This window comes from Sceloporus undulatus, chromosome 1 (assembly GCF_019175285.1).
Source record: "Sceloporus undulatus isolate JIND9_A2432 ecotype Alabama chromosome 1, SceUnd_v1.1, whole genome shotgun sequence".
NCBI lineage: Eukaryota > Metazoa > Chordata > Lepidosauria > Squamata > Phrynosomatidae > Sceloporus > Sceloporus undulatus.
In genome coordinates, this window is record NC_056522.1 from 289,708,037 (window position 1) to 289,731,811 (window position 23,775).

General features: G+C 39.1%; 2 protein-coding genes across 4 annotated transcripts in view; both read right to left on the reverse strand.

Annotated features, from left to right (window-relative positions):
- The window catches only part of LUZP2 (leucine zipper protein 2), a 469,570-nt gene that overhangs the window by 210,428 nt on the left and 235,367 nt on the right, over positions 1-23,775 (reverse strand). For all 3 annotated transcript variants that reach the window (XM_042446122.1, XM_042446121.1, XM_042446120.1), the window contains exon 5: positions 18,376-18,438. In XM_042446122.1, the coding sequence (XP_042302056.1) occupies positions 18,376-18,438 (63 nt within the window). The remainder of the gene's footprint in view (positions 1-18,375; positions 18,439-23,775) is intronic.
- Positions 12,167-12,897, reverse strand: LOC121919484 (proteasome subunit beta type-6-like). The gene has a single exon (XM_042446124.1). The coding sequence runs from the start codon at positions 12,880-12,882 to the stop codon at positions 12,199-12,201; it is 684 nt and encodes a 227-aa protein (XP_042302058.1). The 5' UTR covers positions 12,883-12,897; the 3' UTR covers positions 12,167-12,198.

Genomic DNA, 23,775 nt, shown 5'->3' on the forward strand with positions numbered 1-23,775 from the left:
CAATAGTGTGTGTAGAAGGCTTCTTCCTTTAAAAAGTCTAAATGTTTATCTGGAAACATTTTTTAGCACGATATTTGATACTGACAGGTTTTTTAAAAAAGTGGTAGAAAAAATGTTTTACACATCAGTGCACAGTGTGAACTGGCTTTCAGTCTAACTTTTTTTCAGTGATTTAATGTTCTACTCCATCACTTGGAAACCTGGAAGCAAACAATACTTGCCTCGTTCCCTAAACGAAAGTCACTCTCAATACATAACAGCACATTCAATTGTTTTAGATCTCAGATGTTGAACAGTGCATTTTTTTTTTCTTTTAAGCAATAAAAGATAAGTCATGTCTAGGGTGGATCAATAAGATCAGACAAGCATTGGAGACTGGATATACTATAAAAGGCAAGCTTAATTACACAACATTGAAACAATCAGAGGTCAATGTAGGATACAGCAATTGTTAAATGGAGTCTATGGAGCTCCTCAAGATTATGAATCTGTTTTAGCTAAGCACACTAGGAGTGGATTGGACTGGTCCTGTGTCCTTCTGACATCACTCCCATTTCCCAGTACATGTGGGGCAACCATTAAGCATCCAAGGGTCAGAAGATCTTACTACTTTATTTACTCATTAACATGTGTTATGTAGATGTCAATTCCAAGTTGTCAGCTTCAAGTACATATTTTCTGGGCACTATAGCCAGCATATATTAATTCCTATATGTAATTCACATTCATGTCCTTTGTATTTCTTCTCCCCTTTCTCATGCTGCTGCTGCTGCTGCTGCTTTTTCCTCCTCCTCCTCCTCCTCCTCCTCCTCCTCCTCCTCCTCTTTTCTTTTCATTTATAGTAAAGATTTTTTAAAAGACTTTGTGGGAAGCCACTCAAGAAAATCCAGGTTTTACAATGAATGAAGAGTCTCTACAGATAGAGAAGGCTTTCCACCTTAAAATTCTCCTCCATTTTTAGGGCTGCCAGTACTTATAATCCAACAATATTTGGATAACTCCAGATTTCCCCTCACCCCATAAAGTGGGCAATGGGGCTAATGCATTGTCCTGCTTTGTCTGCTAAATACACACATACACAAATGTGAAAAAACAAAGACTTCATCAGTAGCATTTCTAGTTATCCTCTTAATCAGAATAATAAATAGGAGTTTCACTAAAAGTTACAAGCAGTGCAGGAACACAACATGGCCATGGGGATAGGACAATATGTGGTGTAATCATGTTACATTGTACATTTTATTTACATAAACATTATAAGAGGCTAAAAGAGAAATGAAATTTTGGCAGTCTAATCATGCCTCTATTTAATCCCTTTCTGACTTAAGTGCTATCAAAAATCCAACACATTCTGTAATAATGTTTGAAGAATATGTTGATATCCTAAGAGGTATACAGATAGCATCATATGTTATTTAAAATTATGTCAATACATTTTTTAAAATATACAATTGCTAATAAAATTTGATTTACAGGTTTTGAGTCACTTCCTCTTATATCTAATACCGTATGGAAAATGCTAATGGCATCTAGGAGATTAGGCAGAAAAGCTTTTGAAAACAGGTAGACAGCTGGAATGTTCGTTTTTATACACACACAAACACACACACTTCTATACTGTTGATGTGTCTCTATGTCCTTCACAGCAAGTGGGTTAACAGACTTTTTTGTCAACTAGTAACTCTCATAATTGGTTTTTGCTCATTTATTTTTATTAGATTCCCCACCTTCTTTTTTCTCTATTCATGTATATGTAAGTCAGTAATTAGGGAAGCAGTGGCTTAGGGATTAAGATGCCAATTCTGATTAACATAAAGTGGAAGGTTAGAGGTTCAAAGCCCAAGAGCCACATGATGGGATGAGCTCCCATCACTAGTCCCAGCTTCTGCCAAACTAGCAGTTCGAAATCATGCAGATGCAAGTAGATGAACAGGTACCACTTCAGTGAGAAGGTAACAACTTGTCATGCCCAGCTTGGCTGAGGACTCAGGAGAGGAGTCTGACTCTGATCCTGAGCCTGGCCCTAGTTCTGCCCTGACAATATCAATAGAGACTGCTGCCCGAGAGGAAGGTCAGGAGCTCAGCATCCAGGCAGCAGAGCCCCCTAGCAATGTTGGCATGGAGGAGGAGGAGGAGACAGAGGCCAACTTATCCATGCCTTCCTACAGCCAAATGAGATTTGAAAGGGCAGGCTGCAGCAGTTTTGGAGGCTTTCCATGAGATGCCGGGCAATTAAGGAATAGCTGCACCAGTGAATGCTGAAAATAAAAGTCTGGGAGGAATGCCAGAACCTTTGTCAGAGGTTAACTGATTCCCCTGGTGAAAGCACCTTGTTCATGGACTCTCTTCTTGATTTCTTGGCTTGAACCTGTGGATCTTGGACTGACCATTCAGTTTTGCTGGAAACCTCGACCGTTTTTGGATTTCTTGACTACACTGACTGTTTGACCCTTTGGCTTGAACCCAGACTGATTATGGACCTTGCTTTTGGAATTCTGCTTTTTGCTTTGTAAGTCTACAGTTCAAGACTTGCTTTATTAATACGCACACTGTTGTGCTGTTTTGTTTTGCTTGTCTCTACCTTATTTTGAGGCTTGTTATTAGCTGCTGGTTGCTTTCCTAGACACAGCGTTCCATGTAGTTATGCTGGCCACATCACCACAAAGCTTCAGATAACGCTGGCTCTTCAGCTTAGTAATGGAGATAAGCACCACCCCCTACAGTCAGTTAAAACCAGACATTCATGTCAATGGAAATCTTTATGTTTACTTTATGTCAGTGATTACCAAATTTTGGATTTTCATATGTCAGCTACATTCTGCTTGGGCTGCTGGGAGTTGATGCCCAAAATACCTAAAGGATCTATGTCTGGGATCCACTGGTCTGATTTATGTTAATAATGGTGAGGCCAAGGGATACTGAAGTACCATTGAGACTAATTGGGAGAAAGAGGTTGCTAGCATCAGCCTTCATAGACTGTTTCTGTTTCATCAAAGGCATAGAGCAAAGTGTTTGTGGTGAGACATGAATCCTCATGAGTTAGTAGGGATATATGTGAATAGTAATAGAAATGCAAAACTTGTGCCTATTGACATCCCTAGGCCAAATAGAAATTTCTACTCTAGGTACAATCTTATGCTTCGCCCGCCCCCCTTCCAAAGGTGATGAAACTCTACTGTTAATCTGCTGAAACCCAAAGCTTTGGTACCATAGCAAATTGTTTACATTATATGAAAATATAACTCCTATTCTTAAAAAAAAACCTGTTACTATTTTAAGGGAAATAATTGCAATAGTTGAAAGGAGGAAAATGCACTAAATTACTCTGCTCAAGGAGGATAGAAGGTTCTTTTCAGTAAACAATTTCAAGGACATTGGACAACACAAGGAAAAAAGCAAAGAAACTTGTTCTTAGAATATCAAAAAATGAAAACACACATAATATTGTGGACAGGAGATCAAAAGTCTTCTCACAGGGGAGAATCAAGGTTCACTCTCTTTAAATTCAACTAGAAGTTCAAAAACTATTCATTCAATATGTCAAGGATGATTTTGCTGTTTTCTTATAAGGTCCAATGGTGATCTTGACTCAGAACAGAAGCTACTAGCCATCAGCTCTTTTAAGTAAAAATAAATGTTTGCCAAAACAAAAAAACAAAAAACCCTAACAAACAAACAACAAAAACAGCTCAAAAAGCAAGCACACTGAACTGCCTTCTTGACATTTTTGAAGCCATTTTTATTTTGAGTTATTAACTACATAACAGCAAATTCAGGAAAGATGGAATAGAACCATTTTCAATGGTCCCACCTATGATTGTTGGGAACAGAAAAGTCTAATAAGGGCAATAATGCACACAAAGCTACATATTCAAATGGTTCACACATCAGATTTCATATTTCATATCTGAAATAATTTTACAAGAATAGGACAACTTTTCATGTAATCAGAGATGAATACTAGGTTCTCTCCTGTCCACTGTGTTCTTTCTCCCCACTTTTAACTATTCCATAATTTAGGCTCTCTTTTAATTTTTCCTATTTTCTTTCTAGGAACTCACACAACTATAGCTTTTTACATGGATGATGGTTGTGGCAGGTCTGGTTTTGTTTTTCTTCTTCCTCTTCATCTTCTTTTTCTTCATCTTCATGTTCCTTCTTAATATTATTATCATCACTGTATTTTTGTCATGTTGTTGTTGCTGTGCCTTTTTGGCAGGCTGCACAGCCCTTGAAGGGTATATTGGGCAGAAATTTGGCCTGGAGTTCCACCACACTTGCCTGCCCTTGATTCATATCCTGTACACCCTGCTGCCAGACAATCAGCCCTCTCTAGGCAGAAGGTTGCTGACATCCATGTTCCTTCTCTTTCTCCCTAACTTCTCTCCTGCTACTGCAACATAGAGGCCAGGGGAGTTTTCTTCAAACAATCTTAGGCAGGTTACAGACCGCCGAGAAGCGGCGGTCTGGCTCCGCCTCCGCTTGCAGCGTCCGGGAGCCACAGCCTTTAAACCGCGCGGCTCCCGGACGTTGCAGAGAAGAAATTGTGCTCCTTCTCAGGCCCCAGAAGAGATGCCGCGAGGGGTAGTCGCACGCTCGCGGCGTCATTTCCAGGGCGTGACGTGCAGACGCAGCGCGTCTGCTACGTCAAGATGGCGGCCGCTGTGTGGAACGGCCGCCACTATTTTGTGTGCGCAGAGCGTACTATATGGCGGTTTGTAACCTGCCATGGTCAGGGTGAATTTCCAGATGGTATTTTGTAGCAACTATCCCACTAAATTATTCTAAGACATTTGTGTATTCCTGATACTTTTCCAGATAGGAGCTATCAAAATGCAGCAGAGATCCTCCCAATGTCTTCTCTTGATTGAGATATTAAATCACCTCATGTCATTCAATATCCCAGGTTGTTCAAAAGATTATTTGAACTTGGTTCAAGACTGGCTTGTTTGGTTGTTTGTTCAAAGCAGGCCTAAATGCAAAGCTCATTTGTATCTCATAACTTATAAAGAGATAACCATAATTGTCCTAATGTAGTCAATACCTATCAGCCAATGAAGCCCAGAAGTTTGCCTTGATGAACTCTGACATGTAATTTCTGAACCTTTAAGAATTGAGAAGTAACCATATCAGTACTCATTCAGTCTCCAACTAAGAATAAAAATAATAACCTGATTTCTTGTGAAAAATCATACCTGGACTTTTTCATGCCTCCTTGGGTATAGTAAAAGTCAAAAAGATACAGTTTACAGAAAAGCATGATCAAGCTAGGCATTGGAGCAGCAAGAATGTTAACAAGAAAGACACATCTTTTGCATTTTTCCTCAGCAAAACACACTGATGAAAATACTGCTAAGTCTTAATCTCATTTAAAGAACAGCATTCATCAAAATTCATTAGGCAGTGCAGAGCATTCAGTTGAACTGATGCAGCCAGTCCCAAAACAGCCCCTAAGCGCCTATCTTTTTTTCTTCTTATGCGTCTTTTAAATAGTTTTATGTGAAAGGAGAACATAGATTTTGTTTAACTTCCCAAGAGACGTTTAAAGACCATTCCCATCTGAAAAAGGTTGGTGAGAGTGCAGGTGGAAAATGAAACCGTCTCACAGGAGCTGGTGGGTAACAAATGGTTCGGCCAAGTTGCTATATAATGTAACATGGCAGAGAAGATCAAAGCTTTTTATGCTGCCTAGGATCAAATACTTCCCAACAGTTGGAGGAGTTACAAACCCCAAAATGTCCTAAAATGTTGTGAATAATATTTCAAGAGAAGCTAAATTGGCTTTATTTCTTCATGGTACCTTCACATGTCACTTCACGGTAACAACGTGTGTGCAAATTTTGGATTCTCCTTTTTGCTTCTCTGATGTTATAAATTCAGTGCTATGATCTTCATTGTAAGCCTCTTTGTGAACCCCCACTAAGCTGTGAAACTCATTTCATGACATTGGCTCTGTTACTTTCTCACAGCCTGACCTTCTTCACTGGGTTGTTATAAAGCTAAAGTGGGGAATGGGAGAGCCATGCATACTGCCTTGCACTCCTCAAATTAAAAAGTGGATAGAAATGTAATTAACAAATGAAAGGTACTATGGAAAACCATTGATTTGAGGAGACTTCTGGTGGCAACGGGCAGGGTGACAAGTCGCTCAGGACAGGTCTCATGCCCTGAAGACTACATTAGCAGGAATATAAGGAGATATTCCTAATTCCCCTGGACTCAGCAAAGAGATCGGAGTACGGGGTTTGAAGGAGGTCTGTGTTCACTCAAGGGGAGGACTCCAGGTAGGTGATTCTCCAGCCATCGGGATCGGACCAAAGAACAGCCGAGCCTGTTAATGGCAGCCATTCTTGGCACTGAGTCCAGCCAGCCACTTGTTTTTAGAAATAGTCCTTTTTTTAGTTTAGAGGTTTTTAGTATATAGAACTTTGGTATCTGGTCTCAAGCAACTTCTCTGGACTTTATTAGGGCCACAGAGTGCAAGAACACGACCTGCAAAAAGGACCTGGTCCTTCTCCCCTTTCTTCACTCTTAGAGAAGAACTTCCACAAGAAATGGTTATCTCCTTAATAAAATCAAAATAGAAAGAGATCAAATAATTCATAAAAGCTATATACAGGACCTGATGATAGAAAACACTATTCAAAAAGCAAAAGACTTAAGGAAACTTGGAAATAAATCTCCTATGATAATTCCAGAATGAGGATACAGTGTGATGACTGAAAGAAGGTGGAAGAAGGTGAGGGAGAAGTCAAAAGTGGGGAAGCAACACTAGATCTGGAGGAGCGGGATATAGAAGAAGGAGAATTAGATAGACGGAGTAAAGAAGGAGAGGAAGGAGCCAGAATTAATTAGTATTTAATAAGTGACTGATACATTAAGTATCCAAAATAATAACAATTGAAATGGCATTAAAAATTGGAAGATGGAATGTGAAAGGATTAAATTCAGAGTATAAACATAGTAAAAATTTTCACTATTTGACTAAGAAAAACGTAGACATAATATGTTTGCAAGAGATTAAAATTAAACAAATAGATATCAATTACTTAAGGAACTTGAAATCTGGACAATTTTTTTGTGGCAGCTAATGAAAAAAGAAAAAGTGGCATTGTAGTATATATACATAACAAATACACAGCAATGGAAATTTGCAAAGATGAGGAAGGGCATTGTTTAGGTATTGAATTACAAACTGGAGATCAAAAATATTTTTATTGGTCATTTATATGCCTCTTGAGAGTAAATTGAAAATTTTTCATAAAAGCAATGAAAAATTTGTGGGACTTGGAATATGAAAATATAATACTTTCAGGCAATTTCAATGGGGTGATTGACTCTAGTATACACAGAGCATCTAATAATTTTTAAAAAATCAAGGGCAACTCCCTTCAACTTTTTTCTAATAGAAAGAAGAATTTGGATTGCAAGATGTATGGAGAAACATCTACCCATCTTTGAACGGCCACACTTTTTTTCAGTCACACAAGTCTACGTCTGGAATAGACATGTTCTTGTTGTCAGAACCTTTCGTCCCTAAACTTAATAAGATGGATATGCTACCAAAGCTTGTGTCAGATCACAATTTAATCATCCTTTATTTGGATCCAGGAATAAAGAAATTTTGTTGGAAATCAAACAACACAAATTTTCTGGAGAAAGCAAACCTTACTTTAAAAAACCTTTTTTTTTTTAAACAGGGAAACACAGAGCAAAACAATATGGGACACAAGTAAAGCAGTAATGAGAGGCTGCAGAGATGAAATGCAAATATGAATAAGACTTTAAACAACTAGAACAAGAGGTGTGGCAAGCTGAAAAAGAACTGAAAAAAGATCCGACAAATGACATGAAGGAGAAATATTTGAAAAAATTGAAAAAACAAATGGAAGCTAAAATTATGACACAAGTAGAACAGAAAATGAAATAAAACAAAGCTTCTTTAAAAATGCAAATGAATGTGGGAAATAGATGTCAAATACATTGCGAAAAGACAGGCAAAAGAAGGTTATCTCACAAATTCTCCTAGAAGATAAGATCATTTACAAGCAGGAAGAAATCGAGAATGCCTTTTGGAAGTATTATACTGAACTTTATAAGAAAAAGGGAGTAAAACTTGATTCAATCACCAATATGGTGGCTCCCTGTGTATTAAATGAAGTAGAAAGACCTGGGTTCAACATTTGAATAAGATTGCTTATTTTAGTTCTAAATAACAGAAGTTCTAAATACATAAGAATGTTCTAGACCAGCGGTTCTCAACCTGTGGATCATGATCCCTTTGGGGGTTGAACAACCCTTTCACAGAGGTTGTCTAAGACCATCGTAAAACACATATTTCTGGTGGTCTTAGGAACTGAGACACCACAAATTTATGTTTGGGGGTCACCACAGCATGAGGAACTGTATTAAAGGGTTGTGTCATTAGGAAGGTTGAGAACCATTGCTCTAAACAATAACACAGGTTAACAAAAAGTAGCAAGCTATAATAAATGAAAGTCAAAATTTCCCAGAGGAATCAAGGTACAATTAAATGGAATTATAAGGGAAAGATGCTGGGGAAAACAATAATGGGAGGATGACTAATTTGAGGGCAGGAAGAAGAAAGAATAAAATTACAGGGATCAGAAAGATGAAGCAACCACAAATACACAAAAAAAAAAATTTGAAATGTTGTTACAATATAAAGAATAGCTATCAAAAGAGCACAGAAGATTTGCAGGGATTTTATGAAAATCAAAATTTCTCCACAAAAGCACAGTACTGTATGTGGAAGGCCCCTGGAAAAATGGGCCCAAAACCTATGGGCCAAAAGAAGTGACTTCCGTCCAGAGGCTCCTCCCATTATTATTTCCCCCAGCATCTTTCCCTTATAATTCCTGTTAACTGTACCTTGATTCCTCTGGGAATTTTTAACTTTCACAATCTGATCAAAAATCAGGCTCCTGGCAGCAGCCAGCTTGGGACCACAGCAGCAGTCCACTTTAGAAGTGGGCTGTGATGTCATAGAGATCCCAGCATGGCCAGAATGGCCTCCAGTTTGGATAGCCCAGAATTGCTTCTAGTTTCTTCAGAGGGAACTGCAGTGTACCTCAGATCACCAGTGGCTGGTGGTTTCATGTCAGTAAGGTGATGGATCTATGGCAGGCCACAATTTGAAGTTGGTATCCAGAGTGCTGAACTTGGGGAGGATACAGAGCCTAGCATGCTGAATAGCCTCTTTAAAGTTCAGGGTAAAACTCTGAGTAGGTTCATCACCATAATGACATGGAAAGCACCACTTACCATTGGTGGACAACCACAGAAGCAGTCCAAGCTGTCCAATGCGACTTGGGATTTAGTCTGACTCAATGCATATTACTAATGCAAATGGTGTGGCATTACTTTTCTCAGTTTTTTTCTAAGGAGTAAAGGAGTAAAGCAGACAAGTGGTAGGGACTGCTCTAGCTACAAGTCCCACAGTGACTGGATGGCCTGGTCATAGAATCATAGAATTGTAGAATTGAAGGAGACTGCAAGGGCCATCCAGTTCAGCCCCCTGCCATGCAGGAAATCGAAATCAAAGCATCCCTGACAGAGGGCCATGCAGCCTCTGATTAAAGACCTCCAAAGAAGGAGACTCCACCACTCTTCAAGGGAGTGTGTTCCAATGTCGAACAACCCTTACTGTCAGGAATTTCCTCCTAATGTTGAGGTGGAATCTCTTTTCCTGTAGCTTGCATCCATTGTTCTGGGTCCTGTTCTCTGGAGCAGCAGAAAACAAGCTTGCTTCCTCCTGAATATGACATCCCTTCAAATATTTAAAAAGGGCTATCATATCACCTCTTAACCTTCTTTTCTCCAGGCTAAGCATCCCCAGCACCCTAAGTCATTCCTCATAGGACATGGTTTCCAGACCCTTCACCATTTTAGTCGCGCTCCTTTGGAGATGCTCCAGTTACTCAATGTCCTTTTTGAATTGTGGTGCCCAGAACTGGACACAATATTCCAGGTGGGGCCTGACCAGAGCAGAATACAGTGGCACTATTACTTTTCTTGATCTAGACACTATACATTTATTGATGCAACCTAAAATTGCATTGGCCTTTTTAGCTGCCACATCACACTGCTGACTCATGTTCAACTTGTGGTCTACTTGGACTCCCAGATCCCTTTCACATGTAGTCTCATTCAGCCAGGTGTCCCCCATCCTATATCTGTGCATTTCATTTTTTCGCCCTAAGTGCAGTACCTTACATTTCTCCGTGCTGAATTTCATTTTGTTAGCTTTGGACCAGCTTTCTAGTCTATTCAGGTCATTTTGAATTTTGATCCTGTCCTCTGGAGTATTAGCTATTCCTCCTAATTTGGTGTCATCTGCACATTTGATGAATATGCCCCCAATTCTGTTATCCAGGTCATTGATGAAGATGTTGAATTGTACTGGTCCCAGGACAGAGCCCTGTGGCACCCCATGGGTCACTTCTCTCCAGGATGAATAGGAGCCATTGTTGAGCACCCTTTGGCTTCGGTCGGTCAACCAGTTACTAATCCATGTGACAGTTACATTGTCTAGCGCACATTCTACAAGCTTGTTTTCAAGAATGTCATGGGAAACCTTGTCAAAGGCCTTACTGAAACTATATCCACAGCATTCCCTTCATCTACCAAGCTGGTAATTTTATCAAAGAAAGAGATCAGATTTTTCAGGCATGACTTGTTTCTCTGAAATCTGTGTTTACTTTTTGTGATTATGGCATTGTTTTCTAGATCTTTAGAGACTCTCGGTTTAATGATCTGCTCTAGAATCTTTCCTGGTATTGATGTCAGACTAACTGGACGATAATTGTTTGGATCCTCTTTCTTCCCCTTTTTGAAGATGGGGACAACGTTTGCCCTCCTCCAGTCGGCTGGGACTACTCCTGTTCTCCAGGAGTTTTCAAAGATTATTGCCAACGGCTCCAATATTACATTTGCCAGTTCTTTTAATACCCTTGGATGTAGTTCATCTGGTCCTGGAGACTAAAATTCGTTTAGATTAACAAGGTATTCCTATACTATCTCTTTACTTATTCTGTGCTGAAATTCCCCTATTCTGTCCTCTGCTCCATTTTCCTCAGATTGAGCATCCTTTGCCTTTTCTGGCCCCAAAGCAGACTGGCACCGTGGTCTCAAGCAAGCCACCTGCAGGAGCAGTTTTTTTTGCCTCTCCTTTTTGCAATGGTTATGGTCCACCTTAAACGACCTCAGAGTGGCTTCTGGCTGCTTCAGGGGTGTGCATCATCTGCATGCCATGCCCCCAAAGTGGCTGGAAACCTTTCTATTTGGCCCGTTTGTTTCAAGCCTAATTCATCTTTTTACATGCCTACTTTAAAATGTGTGAGAGCCAACAAGGTGTAGTGGTCTGGCATTGGACTATAATTTTGGAGAGCAGGGTCTGATTCCCCTGTTATTAATGGAAACCCATTGGGTGACCTTGGCCAAGTCACACTCTCTCAGCCTTAGAGGAAACCAAAGGCAAACCCCTCTGAATACATTTCACCAAGAAAACCATGTGGTGGGATTGCTTAGGATAGTCATAAGTTAAGAAGAACTTGTAGGCACTCAAGAACTTTAAAATAACATCTATAGAGTAAGATATGATCAACAATGCTGAATCCTGATTTTTGATAACATACCATATTAATTCAATACTACAATTAAAATTATTTTGGACTAAATAAAACTACATCTCACTGTTAGTTCCATGGGCACACACTGGGTAGTAAAATAATTTAAACACCCAGAGCAACTGCTTTATAAATATTCACAGAAACAAATGCAGAGAAAGACTGTGTGTGCTAGCCACTCCTGGGGTGCTATTTTTCTTGAGAAAGACATTGTTTATGTTATTTTTTAATCTTAAACTTGGAAACCTTGGAAAAGCAAACTGCTACAGCCTTGTTTGAAAGAGAAGCATTTTTAGAGCTTCAAGACCTGTAAGATATCATTCCTTCTGTTTCCTTACTTTAGAATTGTAAAGGCAGACACCGGGGAATTTGTTTTTTTTTTTAACTCCCATCTTTAATACCTTGTTATTAAACCTGGGTGAAAACCCAACAACAGAATGGCCCCCGCAACAGGCGCAATTCACAATGAAAGTAACTATAATATTACACAAAGAGGGTTCTGCTGCCAAACGGTACGGCCTTCCCTCCACAGATCGGACCGGCTCCTTCTTCAGAGGGGGGAGAAGCGGGGCAGTTCGTTGCCCAGAATGACCTTTCGCTCCATGCCGTCCTTTGTGATGGCCGCCAGGCAGATCACACCACCGCTGGAACCATCCCGGTCCATGGCCAGGGAGAGGGCATTGGCAGTGAAGGCCAAACACTCTTCCTTGCTCATCCCAGGCTTGTAGGAGGCATCGACGTAGCCATAGATGTAGGAGCTGCCAGAGCCCCCGATGGAGAAGGGCTGCCGGACCATCATGCCCCCCATGGGGACGGAGTAGACCTGGCCCCCCTTGTGCTTGTCCCAGCCGGCCACCAGGATCCCAGCCGTGAGGTATCGGTAGCACATCTCCTTGAAGAGGTTGGCCGCTGTGTGGACCAGGGGCCGCTCATCCAGTTCAATGCTGTGGAAGCCCAGCTGGTATGTGACGGCATCCGCGATGGCCTGGGTATCGGCAGCTGAGCCTGACCGGCAACAGAAAATGTGGTCGTGGATCTGGGTCAGCTTGTCTGTCACTCGGTTGGCAATGTAGGAACCGGTGGTGGTCCTGGAGTCTGCGCCAATGACCACCCCTCCATCAAACTCCACGGCCATGATGGTCGTCCCAGTGGTCTCGGCCTGGTGGGTCCAGTCCGGGCAGCCCCCTGACAGACCCAAACCCGCTGCCGCCGCCAGACCGGCTCCAGCCCTCATCGTCCTCGTCGCCACCATCTTAGATCCGTGCTGTCGCAAAAACCAGACACCGGGGAATTTGACCTTACAAACAACTGAATGTTGGAAGCTATATCAACGCATGGATAATTGGTTGTGATAAAGCTACTGTAGTGTCTACAGGAAATTTTTCTTACTTTTGCTCCCCCCCCCCCCTTCTGTATATTATTGGAAAGCAAAAGAAATAATGCTACTATGTGTTTGCTATCTACAACATTATGGCAAAGAAGAAGAAGACAGATGTCTCACCTTTACCATCTAATAAGCAACTGAACTCTGTCCTGAGTAGAAGGAAGGAAAATAGTCTGCCTTCTAAGGACACAAACATATTTAAACAAAGTAAGATAGAAGGGTTTGTTATGCCACAAAACTCCCCCATTGCTGAAATACCTACTTCTAACAGCTTTACTTCTTTAAGTGAAGGGAATACAAATATAAAGGAGGATGTTGGCTCAAACTCGATGAATTGCAATACATTGGAAGATGCAATTGCAACTGTAACTCCAGTGGGTAATATTATTCCTTTGGCGTCTTGTACTAATTTTCTAGCTGAACATTGCATGTTAACAGCCAAAACTTTGGAGCTTGTTAGCTCTAAATTAACAGAAATTTTAGCCATGTTGACTCAGCTGACCCAAATGTTTGCACAAGAAAAAGTAGACTCTAGAACTTTGAGTAAACTGCAATTACACAATCCAACTAATTTCAGATGTAATGTTGCCACTCAGCAAATCAGGAAACCCAATGTCATTTTAATGGCTTGAGTATGTCAATATCTAATGAAAGAGACCATTACTTATCTCTATAATCCTCCAAGATAGTAATAGATGTCTACCCTTATAATGGAAAATTTCTTAGCTGGAACTGTTGTGAGAGCCAATAAATATCTTAAACAAATTTTAAAAATTAAAAATACAGATTTATCATCAGTAGTGTTGCTTTTCTCTTCTGACCACTACTCAAAGTTATTACTCAATTTTACTAGCCCATTCATCCCAAATCTTATGATGAGGAAAAGACTCTATGTGAATGCTCTTGACATCTTTTCAGCTTGTTTATTTAAAAACTTATCTGTTAAGCCCCTACTGCAAGAAAAGGAAAGCTTTCCACCAATTGCCAATTTATTAAATAATATTGGGCTTGAGAATATAGGATAAAAAAGAGACTGAAACACAAAAGGAACTCTGAACTAGAGGAATTTATTAATAGACAATCATTAGAGGAACCCCAAGAAATACTACACAACACACAGATATCAAATGGCCTGATATCTACAAGTTTAAAGCTGCAAAAAAATTAGCCATCAACTCAGCATTTCTTCATTAAAGAAAGTTAACAGGAGGCAAGAAGTAGAACCAGAGATAAATCTAATTTCAAACAGCAAGTCAATCTCAACATTAACCGATCCAGTGAATATGAGGGATCCATGGTATCTAGTGGAATATCTTAAAGTAGAATCACTTGCAAAATCAGTTATAAATGGATGTATTCAGGCAAATACTGATTCTGTTGTTGTTGCTGATTTGATCGACCTTGACAACTGGTGGACAGATGTCCAGGAACCAGTTTGTAAAAAGATACCATTCTCTTCTATTTCGTTACAGTGTGAACTGTCTTCTATAAATATGTTTGAATTAAGACTTGTCTCCCTTAACGTGAAGGGTCTTGGATCTTAATTAAGAGATGTAAAATTCTATGCAATTGAATAGTCTTAAACCACATATTCTATTTTTACAGGGGACACACTGTAGTGGTACCACTCCTATTTTAAAGCTCCCCAATCTGGAGATCAGTATAATGTAGGAGGTATTGGTAAATCGTATGGGGTAGCCATCGTCTTTAATACAGCATGTTCCTTTACATTGGAGAATTCTGGATAAGATACTGAAGGCAGGTTTGTGATCCTGAAAGGAATTTTTTTTCTCTATCCCAATCACATTTGGTACATTTTATTCCCCCAACACTAAACAGGCTGAATTTAATAATAAAATAAAATAAAACTTTTATTTATATCCTGCCTCTCTGTCCATGACAATCGAGGCGGCTATGAATAATTTTCTTCAAAACCTCTCAGAAATAGCAGTAGGTGAAATTATTATAGGTGGAGATGCTAATCAAGTGTTAGATGCATATCTTCATAGATCCTGTATTTCAGATTTTACTTCTGATAATTCTTCCACATCACTTATGAATTCTCTTATACAAGCAGGATTGCTTGACCCTTTGTGAGCTCTTCACCATCTTGAACAAGATTGTACTTATTATTCTAATGTACATGATTCATATTCCTGAACTGATTGTTTTTCATTAATAAATCATCACTAACAAAAGTAAAAAAAAGTTACTATTTGCCCTCCACAACACTCTAACCACTCTCCTATTTTTTTGACATGTTACCTGCTGAAGAATTCCCCAACCAACAGGATTTGGAGATACAGTTCATGACTAATGGAAAGCGAGTCCTTTTGTAATGAAATTAAGAAGATAATAACCCAGTTTCATATGGAAAATAAATATTCAGTAACTTCCAATTCATTGTTGTGAAATACTCTTAAGGTGGTACTGAGGGGTCTTTTTATAAAGGATGGAGCATGTTTAAAAAGAGGAAGGGGTTCTATATGATCAAAACTTTTATTAAAAATACATATTTAATGCATTCACATTAAGCTACTTGTTATCCTAATGCCCTCTTGCAGCTAAATAAATTAAAATCTGAACTGGAAGAATTAGATCTTCATAAAATTCAGACCTCCATGATGTCAGGGGTTAATAGCTGACATGAAATGTTTAGATGTGTGGTGGCCATGAGCTGCTAGCAGCCAGAGAAGAAGCAGATCAGCTTCACCTGTGCAGCATGGCAACAGAGAAGCACAAGGTCATCTACTGCCAGAGTGCAGGAAGCCTGTAAGATAAGCATGTGTCTGCCTAGATATGGGGACAGTTTTCAGAGTGGCACAAGAAACATGAAACAGCCATGAATGGAAGAGGCTGGGTTTTAGGACCACAGCTCCGAAGCTTCCGTGAGTGGGTTTGTGGGTTGTAAGAGGAGTGTTTGTTAGTTTGGTATCAGATAGTAAAAGTCGCGCTTGGATAATTGTTTGCAGTTTGCTCACTTGTAAATAAAGAGAAGCACTTTCAGGAGCTCCGCTTGTCTGTCGTTAATCATCAGAAGCCTAGTGGAGGCTGGATAGCTCCCGGTGACCTGCTATCCATCAATCTGGAAGACAGCCGTGCTGCTACTTCTGCTAAGGGCTGAGAACACCTTCCAGGATACTTCAGTGTTGCTCTGCTATATCCTGACACATGATTTACACCTGGGCCCATTATTATAAGTTTAATAAAAATTCTTAGCAAATTTGGTCAAGTGTATGGCTTCAAAAAGGATGGTTTCTAGCATTAAAGGTAGAGATAATCAAGTCAAGTCAAAGATCACTGAAATTTTAGACAAATGTAATGCCTTCTGTATGGATCTCTATGCTTCTGATAAAATTGAAGATGATAATCTGAAAACATTTATTAATTCTTTAGAAACCTTTAATTGGTATCATCATTCTTTACTAAACAGCCCCATTACTGAGTCAGAAATCAAAGTGGCTATAAGAAATTTAAAACTTGGGAAGGCACCAAGAATGGATGGATACACTGCCGAATTCTACAATGTGCTAATGGATAATCTGACTCCTTATCTAGTTATACTTTTTAATGATTCTCTTAATGGCCTTCGTCCTATTAACTGGAAGTCCTCTATGATTGTTCCAGTTCCAAAAAAACAGAGTGATAACACCAAAACAGGAAATTTTCAACTCACAGCCCTTATTAATCAGGACTTGAAATTAATGACCTCATCTTAGCTATGAGAATAAATTCCTTTATAGTGCAATATAGCTATCATGATCAAGTTGGCTTTATGCCAAAAATAAGACTTTCAGATGTCATAAAGAAAGTGTTGAATATAATACATATCTCTAACAATGATCACAACCCTTTGGCTTTTCTTTCTTTAGATGCACTTACAGCATTTGATCATATTGAATAACCTTACCTATTTGGTTTGCTCCTAGCCCCTCTGCCATTCAACCATTGTTATTGCACTAGTTATTCCAGTGTGATCAGAAAACTTATTTTGAAACATGGAAAGGGAAGGGACTATATCATGTTAGAGATTTTTTTTTGATGGACCCAAATCAAAATCTATGGAGTCAGTTCTTGAGATTTTGTCTCCTATTAAACCTACTTGGTTCACATTTGTACAAATTTCTACTCTGTTAGATAAGGTATCTAGAACAGAGGAACTTATGAAAACTCTAACCCCTTTTGAACATCTTTGTGTATCTTCAAATAATCCCCCTCCCGGGAATTATTGGGTTAATTTATAAAGGTCTTATGGAAGACTCATACGGTAATGGGTTAGCATTTAAACGGAACTAGAAATTGGAACTTAACCTCTTAGTACCAGAATCTGCATGGCAACACATTTCGAATCACCCCCTCCCCATTTAGTTCTAGATCAGCTCTCATTAAAGAATGTTGCTTAAAACTGATCCATCAATGATACATGAGCCCAGTTCACTTGACTTATATTAATAAAAACTCTCCTTTTTGTTGGAGAGATTGTTCAGACAGACGAACATACCTTTATATGTGGTTTCATTGTATGTGAATTTTTAACTTGTGGGAACAGGCTCTCTCTATAATATCTCAGATTACTAATCAAAAACAATATTTGTGTCCTGTTTTGGTACTTTTGTCGATTTTTGTTGATCCTAACAAAAACCTTAAATATAAGGATTTAGTATTATTTTTATTGCTGTTACAAGAATAGAGATTGCCCAAAAGTGGAAAACTGGCCAATAGAATCTGAAAGGTTGGTGGTGAAGAATATGGGACTCCTTGTTAATAGAAAAACTTTCTGATAAAATGGAATTCCCCAATAGATATGATATATCATTTAAAGAAAAATGGTCTGTCTTCTTGAATTTTGTCAATTCCACTTCATATTTAAATCTGTTACCAGGAAACCATGTACACATCTGGAGGTGATGTGTTAGAAGAAAGATAAGTGTGTTTGAACCTTGTAATCTGTTTAAATACTGTTCTTGGATTGATCTTGTTATTTGATTTTAATCATAATTCTTCTATGTATATTTTTAAATAAAATAACAAAATGAATGCAGACAAACGTTATATAAACTGAAGCTATTGTATTTTGGACATATCATTAGATGACAAGATTTACAAGTCAAGATAATGTTTCATAAAGTGGAAGCCAGAAGGAAAAGAGAAAGACCACATTATAGACAGACTGACACAATCAAGGAAGTCATGGCCCTGAGTTTGCAAAACGTGAGCAGGGCTGTGAATGACTAGGGCTCTTGGAAATTTTTCACTCATAGGTCATCACAAGTCAGCAACATCAAGAAACCTATATGAGAGATATTTCTTAAAATTTGTTTGGACAACTAATGAACATCTTACCTCATTTTGAAGATCCCTGATCATTTTGCTTTTCCTCTCCATTTCTGTCTTCAAAAAGTTAATCTGAAAATATAAAGTAATCATTTAAGAAATCTTTCTAAATCCATCAGCAGATGAAATTCAGGTAACAGGGGTTTTTCTGTTTTGTTTTGTTTTTAATCACATTGAAATTTTTGCCAAGCATTTTCTAGACCTTCATAGAGTCACTCAAACATCCAATTCTTTCATATTTATTGCTTTCTCATCAACTTAAACCTTTTGAAAATAATAAACAACCTAAATATCCAAAATGGAAAATGTCTGGCACATCTATTGTTGACACATCTGAGAAAAGTACAAGCTTGAGAAGGCACTGCAGGAGGCACAGCTTCCACTCTAAGGATCCACTGTTTAAGGGAGAGGTATGATCTTCAATCCTATGCCCAGACCAAAGCTTTGCATCTACATGTGAAGTCCCAATTCTAGAGAAGGTATAAACAATGTCCAGCTGATCAAAGGGCCTCTGTCTTTCTCTCTCACAAGCACACATAAACATTGATGAAGTAGCCATATTCAAAAATATGTAGAAGAATGGAGAGAGGTAGCCAAAGTGTTGGAAATAAAATAAATTGAAACCAACATAACTAATTAAACTAATAGGGGGTGGAACCAAAGCTAATGTAGTTTATTAGAAACAAAAGTAACCAGGACGTGCTAAAGGGCCCGTCTGGACTGGACCTAAAGCGCTTAAAAATAGAAAAAAGAAAAGTAGCCATGTTAGTTGCTTGTAGCATAAGAAGGCAGAAGGGAGAGGGAGAGGGGGAAAAGGAAAGAATGTAGCAGCACCTTTAAGACTACCACTGATTTTTCCATTTCATAAGGTAAAGTAAGCTTCTTTCCTCCCCTCTCCCCTCCTGGCTTGAGTCTCAAGGACTTTGGTTGTGTTTCAGATTTGACCCTTGTGGCACTACTAAATTAAAGAGAGGACTGACCAACCAAATATGTTATCATTGGTTCTGTTAATTTTCATGACTTTAATCTGTTCAGAATAAAACAGGATTTATCCCCTAATGATAAAGAATAGACAAAAACAGTTCTGTGCATAAAGCTAAGAAATAGGGATAGTCTACTTTTAAATCTGAGTAGAAGATTTTCGTGTTCAGGGAAGTTTTCTCAGGCACCGTGTGATTATCTATTTGATATTTGATTGGATAGTTGATGATGTTTTTAATTGTTACTGGCTTATTTTAACCAATTCTATTTTATATTATTATCTATTGTTTTATATGTATTTTGTAGATTGTATGCCATTGGCAGGTTTCCTTTTTATTGATTTGATCGTTTGTATGTACAGCGCCATGTACCTTTACAGCACTATAAAAATAAACTATAATGAATAAATAAAATAATAATAATAGTCAGCTATATTTTCTCCCATAATGCTACAGCTTTCTATAGTATGGTATAATTTAGTTGGTGTGCAATATAATTGAAAGGTTTGCTAAAAGCGTCACACAAATGCCCTCTGCAGACATTCCTCTGGATCGTACCCAGACCAAGATCACAGCGGACTTAACCTTTCTTATCTGATGTTTGGGTGAAAGAATGTCCTAGTTGTATTTTGAACACTTATCCAATACTGAACAGTTTACAAGAATTGTGGTTTCTGGATATGATTTACAACAGCAAATGTTTAATGGTTCAGTTCCTAAAAATACACTTGAATTATCTCTACTGGATCTATGATAGCCCTTTATAATTGGATAGATTTTTTCCCACACACCTTCATTTCACTAGAAATGTATTATTGTACTGTCAACCAGCTTAATTCCAGGAATTACATTGCTGTTTATAGCTTTCTGAAGCCAACAAGCAAAAACCTCAGGGTTCTCACCTGAATTCCAATAATTCAGAGCAACCTGATGAAATATGAGTGAAGTAAATTAATTTCACACATTTTTCATAAGTGACTTCAAGAGCTATGAAGTAGGATCTAAACTGTATTTATTGATTCTCTCCAACTAATTCTGTCTAAAATTGTACTAATTTTTCTGTTATCTGGGAGAAGCATAGACATCTAATTTTCTGAGAGATCTTTTCTACAAAAGGTAATCCCTAAATCTCTCAGATACACCTTTGTAGTTAGGTAAAATGAATCAAGTAGAATTAACTAGTGGTTTGTAACATGTTACTTTCAATTTCCAAAATCTTCATGTCTGCTAGGGTTTGCATTTTATAATAAAACATTTTTTAAAATTTTTTTAAAGGAAAACATAACAAAGAGTGTAGACAAAGTACACATCAGGGTTTCTAAACTTAGGGGCTGTACAGATGAGGAAAAAAAGGCAGCCAGAAGCAGCCCCTTTCTCCTCCAGATTGTTGCCACAGCAAGTGCATTGGCTCGGCAACAATCTGCCCCAAAAAGGAGCTGCAAAACACAGCTCCTTTCTGTGTTGCTACCAAGGCACTATTATTGCCCTAGAGTGGCACGGTGAGGTCTCTTGTGCACTGCATCCAAATGGTGCAGCGCGCAAGAGACCTCACCGTGCCACTCTAGGATGCAGTGCACAAGGCACATCATCAGCGTGTGCGGTGTGTGAATACATGCATACATGCATGTCAAAATGTCGTCAGAAGAGCATGGAGTGTGCAGACACTCCGCTCTCCCTAGCCCTAATTTTGGCCTAGGGCTAGGGAAAGCGGAGTGGCGGTCTGTACTAGGCCTTATTGCAGCTAAGCATGATGTAGAGAGATCTTGTAGCACCTTTGAAAGTAACAATAAAAGAAGTTGGCAACATGATCTTTTGTAGATTAAAATCTACATCCTCAGATATACAGTATTTGATGGATTGGAAGGCAGGAACAGACCTATTTATGCCATTGGTGTGTGAGAATGTCAATTCAAATTCAAAAGCCTTTGTTAATGGAAATGAAGTGGCAAGTCTAGTTTTAATGATGGTCATTTGTGAAAAAAGGCGTTGGGAAGTAACCTTTGTATGTGGAAATGAAGCAGGCCTTTCCAACCTAGCTCCTCTCCCTGCATAGTGTGATTTTTGTTGCTCTGTCCACCAATTTTTCCCTAATTTTAACACTATTGTATTTTATTGTTTTTAAATTGTGATGGTTTAATTGTACTTTTATTATTGGAATGGGGGGTTGGGAAGGGACTATTTTGAGTTTTATTGTATTTTCTATGTATTTTAATTGCTGTAACCTGCCCAGATTCCTTGTGATTTGGCAGGCTGTAAATAATAATAATAATAATAATAATAATAATAATTTGTATCCCGCCTCTCCCTGTATTGGAACGAGGTGGGTAATAAGAAACAAGAACAATAAAATCAAACATGAATATCAATAGATAACAGCATAACAGGACATATTAGATCCTAGTTGCCCTATCTCCCTCCCACCCTAAAATACCATTAAAAAAAAACAATTCCCAATAGAATGGGTAATAAAATAGATCGAGATCAAAGTCCGGTGGGTACAGCTAAACAAATGGAGAGTGAAAATTCTGAGGAGATCAGTTTGGGAAGGCCTGCTAGAAGAGATCTGTTTATATTGCCGTCTTAAAGGCCTCCAAAGATGTTATATGGTGGATCTCATCTGGTAGGTCATTCCTGATTTTTGGAGTGGCAACAGAGAACGTCCTCTGGGAAGTCACCTTCAGTCTAGTTCTCTCTAACTGCAGTAGGTTCTTCCAAGAGGACCTGAGAGTGTGGGAAAGACTGTATGGGAGGAGGCATTCCCTCAGGTAAGCTGGGCCCAAGCCATGTAGGGCTTTATAGGTAATAACCAAAACCTTATACTGTGCCTGGAAGCTAAGTGTAGGGATTTTAATATAGGTGTAATAGAATCAAATTTGGAACTCCCTGTCACTAATCTGGCTGCCATATTTTGGACCAATTGCAGCTTCCCAACATGGCATAAGGCTTGCCCCATGTAGAGCACATTGCAGAAATTGAGACAAGAGGTTACCAGTGAATGTAAAACCGCTTCTCGGTTTTCCCATTCCAGGAAGGGTTGTAGCTGGTGAATCAGCCGAAGCTGAAAATGTTGCTCCTGGCTGTCGCATCCACCTGGGATGACAGCTGAAGGGATGAGTCTAGGAGCACCCTCAAGCTAGGAACACAGTCTTTTAGGGGAAGTGTGACCCCATCCAGACTTATTAATGGCAAGTCCAGTTTGGCATTGCAAACTAGCCTGTAGGTGAAGAGAATAGATAAGTGTAGGACACTCCCATGAGGATGTGGTGTTGAAATGTGTGTAGTGTGCCAGAAATTATTATCTTTGCTGAGGGACTGTAGTCTGTAGATGAACTCCAATTTGGCTGTTTCCCTTTCTAATATGCCATTGCAGTTATTTTGTTCCAAGACTGCTGTTCTGAGGTCTGAGATGGAATGACAAGGGAGACTGAAATGTTTTGCCACTGGTTTTTGAGTATTCCCATCCATAATGTCTAATTTATGCCCATTTATCCTCTGGTGCAGGGATTGGCTTATTTGCCCAATGTAGAGTGCTGACAGGCAATGATGACATAGTATGGCATAAATCACATTGGAGGATGGGCATGTGAAAGTCCTCCTAATATTGTGGGTGATGTCATTAGGTCTTGTGAAGATATTTACTGGATAAATGTGTGGACAGAGTTGGCATCTTGGTTTGTGGCAATGCATACTACCTGTGTACCCATTTGTGTTGTGTGTCCCCCTGTAGGTTTTAAGGCTGTCTGTAGGCAAGCAGTGCTCTAGGCAAGTAATGCTCTGCCATGAAGAGGCCTTGAAAGAGTGAAATTATTGTCTAGAATGGATTGTAGTTCATTTTTGATGTGCCTGAGTGGTCTCACTTGGGAGCTGTATGTGACCACTAATGCGGTTCTGTCATTTTTCTTTCTTCAACCTGTTCTGTAATAGATCAGCCCTGGCTACAGTCTTGCCTTGTTTGTTTGTTGTTTTTCACTTCATGTGGTGGGTACTGTAGTTTGAGGAATGCTTGTTGGGTCTGAGCAAATGTGATTGTATCGGAGGGCTTGGCTATAGAATATGGATCTGGTGGTGTGTTCAGGGTGGAAACTGGAGACATGTAAGTATGTGTAGAAGTCAATGGGTTTGCAATATAGTGTCGTGTGTGTATGTCCATTTTGTAACTGTACTGTATTGTCCAGAAAGTGAGCTTGTTCTGTAGATAAGTTCCAGGCTGAGGTTGATGGTGGGGTGAAAATTAAAACTCTGATGGAATGTCTTAAGTGAGTCTTCTCCACAAGTCTAAATTATAAAGATATTGTCAGTGTACCACAGATAGATGAGAGGTTTCTGGGTGCAAGAGTTAAGGAAGCATTGTTCTAGGTCAGCCATGAAGATTTTTCATGATTTTTCATGAATCTATCATGATAGATTTATGGTGCTTTATAAATAAAGC